We start from the raw sequence: 6,707 nt of genomic DNA, 5'->3' as shown, positions 1-6,707 counted from the left end.
AGCGGCGGAGACGCACAGCGAAGCTGATTCCGTTCTTTGCTCGTGGTTCCTGCTCTTCGTTGGGCGATTGTGGGGGTTCGTCTTCCTGCTCCTCCATGTCGATTTCGGGGGAGGGTGATCGTGGAGTCTTCGCCTCGGGTTTCGGGGCTTTCATGCTGGGTTGTGCAGCTTGTGAATTCGACCGTGGGCTTACCGGTTGCGTCGCTGCCTGTTGTGGTTGTTGCTGATGCCGTGGTGTCAGCGACTGGGGGCGGGGAACTCGGCCCTGTTCCCACGTAGGCTGGGTTGATGCTGGCGGCGTCGGACGTTCGCGTTGCTGTTGCGGATTACTCAGGTGTCTCAGCGCCTCTTCAAGGCGCTGGTCCAGGCGCCTGATTTCTGCCTTGAGGCTGGCGTTTTCTTCTCGTAAGGCTTGCATCGCGTCTTTCGGCTGTGACGATTTATCCCGGCGTTGCTTGGAGTTCATGACGACGTCGGTCCACGTGACTCTTTCGCGGGAGCAGGATTCTTTGCCACCGTTTGCGCTGGCGCGCCGTTTGCTTCTGCTCCTGCTTTCCCGCCTCCTCGATGTCTCTCGATCGGGGTGGGCGGAGCTTGGCCGCGTGCAGCTGCGGCTCCGTCCTCTGCGACCTTGAGGCTCGAGGAGCGGAAAATTGGCGGGATTTCTGCTCGGAACATGCGCTCGCTTTGGTGACGTCGGCTTGGTTCATTCCCAGCGACGCTTCTTAACCAGGTAAGGCATCTTGAAGCGATTGGTACAGCCAGGCGCTCCGGATGGGTGCTGTCCACCGCACAGTTTACAATGGGGTTTACACTCTTCTGCGTGATTTTCGCCCGGATTTGGCTTGCCGCAAGCGAAGCATACTTTCGTCTGTGGCTGTGGGCATACATCTTGGCGGTGGCCTATCTTGCCGCATTGTCGGCACACCTGATGATGTTGGCGGTAAAGGCTGCAGCGCACGAGTACGGCGCCATACTTCACTGTTGCAGGTACCTTGTGGCCTTGAAATAGGACGATCACCGCGTTGGAGTCGCCTATTCTGTGGGCGTCAATTGCCGTGGGGTTGCACGTGTTGACCACGTTAGCCCTAATATCGTCGGGGGTGTCCGTGGCTGCTATATTGTAAATTACTCCTTTAACGGTGCCGTGTGGTGCCGCATGGTAGGCATTGACTTCAAATACTTGATCTCCGATGTTAAGCGTGCGTAGTTGAGCGTATCTCATTGCTCGTTGCTCGCTTGGGGTGCTGAGCACTATAATGTTTTGCGCCACGTTAGCGCACACTGTGTCTTGCAAGGTTTCCTCTCGTGACGTGCCTGTTGCAGCCATAATTGCCGTCATGAGTGCCGAAGCTTCCACGCGGCCGGTATTGAGCCCGCCTCGGGGCCGTACAATGACTTTATGCTCGTCTCTGGGAATATCCGCCGGCATGCGGACGGCCTTCGTCATGCTTGCAGTAACTCTTCGCGCGAATTGCGCCTGGGAAGATCGTGGTTCATGCTTCTTGGCGTTAGACTCACCGTTAGCACGTGGCGGTAGGGTTTCTCGATGCGGCTGCGCGCGTCTCGTGGCGAGAGTCCACCCCGCGGTGTCGCTCGCCTGTAGGTCCTCGCCGGGGACCGCGACGACGGTGCGTCCGTCTCGTTGGCCCAGTTGCAAGTGGAAATTCTGGTGCTCTTCGCTTTCGTGATCGGGCTCGTACTCCGTATCCATCGCTGAGGCCATGTCCCGCGAAGCGGTGACGATGGTGGGGCCGATGGCGTGCGGCCGAGCGCGTGCTTCGGATGGAGATGCATCGGCGGCACGTGGCGGCGGTGGCGGCGGTGGCGGCGAACGCGCCGTTGCCATGGCAGCAGATTGGAACTCCGTTGTTAGGCTTAGCGGGCGTCGGGCATGACTGCTGCCTTCGGGAGGTCGGTTTGCAGTGTAAAAACGGTCAAATACGGCAATTGAGGTACGAAAATGATCCACGAGACTTGCCGAATAGTGTGAACTGGGCGGTTCAGGTCACAGCGTCGATGACCTGGTAGGAAGAGCGTAGATTCTGCAGCTCGGTGTTGTGCCGTCTTTCCAAGCCGAGGACGATGATGATGATCTGCCACATGAGAGTGCAATTTTGTAGACATGATGCCCACAGCGTACCAGCTTAAAGCAGACCGGTTTCTGCGCACGCGGCAGGCAGCTTAACTTGCACAAGCCAAAAAGCTGTTCGGGGCTGTGAACAAGACTGACTCCCTGACGGCCACCTAGCCGCTCATTTTAAAATGTGTGTATCGGAAAACCTATGTTATCCCCTATACGACCAGGCAATTGTTTTGCATTATCACCACTCTGGGCTAATGTGAGAAATTGTGAAAGCAGCTGAGGTAGCAATCTCTGGTGATGAGTGTGTCAGTAGACTGTCTGTGGCTTTATCAGAGCCAGAGCTTGATTTCTTGGGGTAGACAGCATGTGGCGGTTTTTGTCTCTCATCTTTTGTTGTTTGCTTTTGTTTTTCTTTCCTTTCATCTTATGAGCCAGATGCATTTATATGCTCTGGTCCTTCAATAAAGCATTTGTTGAAAGGTAGCACTAGCCCCACCCTCGACTTATTCACCGTTTCTGCTGCGCTATGTTTTCTGTGTGACTATATGCTAACACGCCCAAACATTTTTCCTTCTATTAGACCGCCTCCAGGTCGTTACAAAAGTTCACAGAGCAAAAGAATGTTAAGCGAACAAAAGAGCTTCGCTAGGCAATTCCCAGGGGCGTTGGGTATGCTAGGCACAGCAGCTGCTGCAAGCACCAATGGAGAGCGCGGTAACTGCACAGAGGATGACAGTAAGAGGAGGAGGTTGGAGTATATAGAGCCAGGATCCCGCTTTCACGGCCTTATCGTTGGTGGTAGGGCAGCGTATCGCTTATCACCTTGCAATAATTTCAGAGAGACAGGCCAAGCGATTCAGCTGATATTGGTGCTCAGCATCACGCTCTCTGAACTAAACAGCATAAACGATGTCAAGGTCGTCATGCACTGTTAAACCATGAATAGTGGCTGAACTAGATACACAAAAACAAAATAACTAGCAGTGATTAGTGGCTGCCCAGGCGAGGTGACGGCATACAAGGCGTAAGCAGCACAAGTCCCTAGCAACCACTATAGGGTGTAAACCAGCATTGACCGTGACACGAATGCTGTCACTGCGGCTGGTCTCCTGCCGTTTTTGCAGCCGCCCCTTTCCATAGGGGTGATTTCGCGTGCAAGCCGGGTGAACTTCCCAAGCGTTGTAGTCCCACACGAGGACCAAGTGCCAGGCTGGGGAGTCGTTTGTACCTATTTTACCGGTAGGTGCCTGGCGCCACCAAGGCACACGAATGCCCGTGGTGCCTTCCACAGCCACAGTGGGCGCTCAACTTGTAGGCGCCGGTGGCAGGACATGCCGCCAGACTCTCACCCTCCGGCAATGCGGCGACGCGGCATGATGGCCGGGGGACCCCACCAGATGGACAAGGGTCAGGGGCCACTTCACAAGGGTAAAGGCAGCTTTCCAGACGTGGATTCCCCTTTCAAGTATCCGCACTCGAAGAGGGACGCCTGTACCCGTTAAAGAAACCGGTGGGTGCCCGGCGGTAAGAGGATTTGAACCCGGTACCTCCCGCATATGAGGCGAGTGCTTTGCCTCTGAGCCATCGCTGCGGTCACTAAGCACTAACAGCGCTTAGTGACCGCAGTCAGTAGGTGAACACTCAGTGAATAGTCTCAGTGCTTAGTGACTGTTCGAGCACTACCACATCGATTCAGATTACGTAAACAAATTTTTTTCGCCCGGCATGCATTGCCTTCTATAGGCACCGGTCACTGCCAAGAGGGTGACACTGAGCCATCACCCAGCGCTGCTATCGGAAGAGGCACGCAACAGTGGATCGGTCATCGCGCGCCAGCACGCTCGTTACTGTGGCGCGCTCCTTTTTCGCCGCATCCGGTGAATCATAATACTAGCCCATTTAATGTTTAAAAGAAATTGCGCTCTTGTACATTAATTCTGCCACACAGTGCAGAAGAACGAAGACGGATTTTCTCCGTTGAACTCGCGTATGGTATCGAAGGTCGAACCAAATTGGCGTGGCGCCCAGAAGGGAAACGCATGCGCGGGATAGCTCACGCATCTTCTAACTGGCCCGCACAACTTTCTCATTATCTGCGTGTTCTGGTTCAAAATAAACAGTACTTTATTGTTTTCGAGTCCCCTAAAGAGGATTTTTCTTTTGCAAATACGACAGACGTTGTGCGATGCTTCCGCGCGTTAGCCGATCCATGCGAGTACACTTGTCGAAATACGTTGTTGATTGCAGAGCTACTGACTGAGCAACATGGGCGTTACATTTGAGTTGAATATGGTACTTATCAAATATAACAGTATGGAATTCACACTTGTTTCTGTGTATCAGAAGTGGTGACGTTAATGAATGGAATGCGTCATCGAATACAACGTCTCGAGAGCTGAAAATCCAATGCTGATTTTAAATTCCTTGATTACAACAATATGAATTTTACAAGGACGTCTATCAGTCACACCGTGTCATCTTTTTTTCATGTCTCTTTGTTCGCTTCTACCGGAGCACCGCACGGCCGACATCAGCCTCTCCAGCCTTACGGATAGAGAAAAATACATAGGTTTGTGTCTATGTTGGCCCCTCCACCAAAGAACTTTACGGGTTTCTTGGTGCAACTCAGCACACCAGCTGTATAAAACACGTGCGAAAAAAAAAGAAACTCGCAGAACATTCGAGTAGGCTATCAAAGAACTTGAGGAGGTCGAAAAGGGGGGGAGGGGGGGGGGGGAATCAGGATACCCATTAAACATATTAGAATTATTATAGAATATTCATATTTGGCGATATTTTTTGCTCTACACTGTCGGCTCTGGTGTGAGAACTCTACTAGAAAGTAACTGTATCACTTTTATTACCTTCAAACCTTCAATTTGCAGCAAAAGCTTGAATCTGAACGAATAAAAAAACTTAGAAAGCGAACACTTCGTCCTGCATTTTGCTTATGTCTGACTTTTATTGAAGCCGATGTTATATGCATTTTTCTTACCCGTTCCGTGGATTAGACAACAGTCTTTCGTAGTTTCCTTTGGAAGAAAAGCCAATGATATTCAATAGCTGAAGGAGTATGTAGGAATATCAACGCTAAAGAATGCACCACATGTCGTTGTATGTATTAAATACGGTGGTAGCCACGTGAAATAATAGATGTACCATAGAGTGTAACCGCTGGATGATAAGCTACAATGTGAAAACTGCGTTTGAGCGTCCTCGCTGTGAATGAATATACCGCCCAGTGCTCACTTTTGCGTATTTACAGCCTGGTAACCAATTCCTTATTACCATCAGCTCGTATTTCACAGCTGCACGCAATCCGCTCACTCTGTTTTTAAAATGCAGTAACCAATGCAGTATCTATGGCTTTGTACCCGCAAAAATAGACACACAGAGAGAAGAGCCTGCAAGGAAATGCAAAGCCTTCAAAGCAACCTCCGCATTGTGCCGGCCTACGGCTTGCACGCAGGCGATATTATTCCATCAGCGCCGTAATTGGGCAATTTTGTACAACATTTCTTCCTGCCATCGTTGCAGTATTTTGTAGGTATGCGTGCTAATAAAGTTATGCTAGACCCCTTTGCGAAAGCACGTTCGAGGTCGATGAAGGCAGTCGGCGCGGCCCCACTGACCCACAGTTGTGCGCGTCTGCCGTGGCTGGCGCTGCGGTCGGCTGGCAAACTCGAGTGTCCGGTGCTTATAAGCATATATGCTGGGGTATGCATATATGTGTGCACGCATATGTTGTTACATACGCACTAGTGGGAACTTCTCGGAAGTTGCTCAACGTTGTTGCCGCACTATTCCAGCTCGTGATTTCTTTGAAATGGCCCTATTATGCAAGGAGGTGTACGCACGCCAAGTGATTTTTAGAGGGGGATAAAATACCAATAAGAACGACAGCATTTTAAATGAATTTTCACGTACACACGATTTCGCTTGCCATGCCATTCGCGCAAATTCGTTGCAGCACGAATGATATTTCCTGATAGCCATGCGCATCCGCGTATCCTTTGTTGTTCCGAAAACATCGAATTGTTTCGTCGGTTAAAGCTAACTCAAAATCCTGGATAAATAAGGAAGTTTTGTATTGAGATTTGAATTGCATGTTTTCCGGTTATATTGTTAATTAGCATTAATTTTTTTGTTTTTTGTTCACTAGTCTGTTTTGTTTTAATAAGAGTTCTTTAGCATGAGGAGCTATATACATTCCGTCCTCCTCCTCACAGTTGTACATTTTGCAAAGGGCACGTGCCCCATGCACGATGCATGTGCCCAGCCTCCTCACAAGCATCACATATGCTAAAGTGGCTGTAAAATCTCGTACAGCCGACTGCGAATTAAGCAAGTCGGCATTGCACCAAGCCCAGCACATGAACGAAATTTCTCCCGCAAGGGTGAAGACAAACGCAAGCGAAAAGAAGAAACTCGTAGAGCAGACACGCAACTACACCGCGGCCACAACTTTGAGCCCAGCAGACAGGCCGCGCACGCCGTCAACGCTGCCGCCGGAGCCGCCGCCGCTGGCCGCCGCAGCCGCCCACACCATAGAGTTTCTTACTTACTAAAAGAAACTCTATGGCCCACACAGCGCAAGGGACGCCCTGTCCGGCCATCAACA

At 51.0% G+C, this 6,707-nt stretch overlaps 1 protein-coding gene across 1 annotated transcript in view; it reads right to left on the bottom strand.

Annotated features, from left to right (window-relative positions):
* Positions 1-2,003: 2,003 nt before the first annotated feature.
* The window catches only part of LOC144178493 (uncharacterized), an 8,303-nt gene continuing 3,599 nt past the window's right edge, over positions 2,004-6,707 (bottom strand). Inside the window, exon 2 of the mRNA XM_077706434.1 lies at positions 2,004-2,096. Within this exon, the coding sequence (XP_077562560.1) occupies positions 2,004-2,096 (93 nt within the window). The remainder of the gene's footprint in view (positions 2,097-6,707) is intronic.

Source organism: Haemaphysalis longicornis, unplaced genomic scaffold (genome assembly GCF_048455015.1).
Source record: "Haemaphysalis longicornis isolate Haplotype H1 unplaced genomic scaffold, Haemaphysalis longicornis Haplotype H1 scaffold_1, whole genome shotgun sequence".
Taxonomy (NCBI): Eukaryota; Metazoa; Arthropoda; class Arachnida; order Ixodida; family Ixodidae; genus Haemaphysalis; species Haemaphysalis longicornis.
This window is presented reverse-complemented; position numbering and strand designations above follow the sequence as displayed.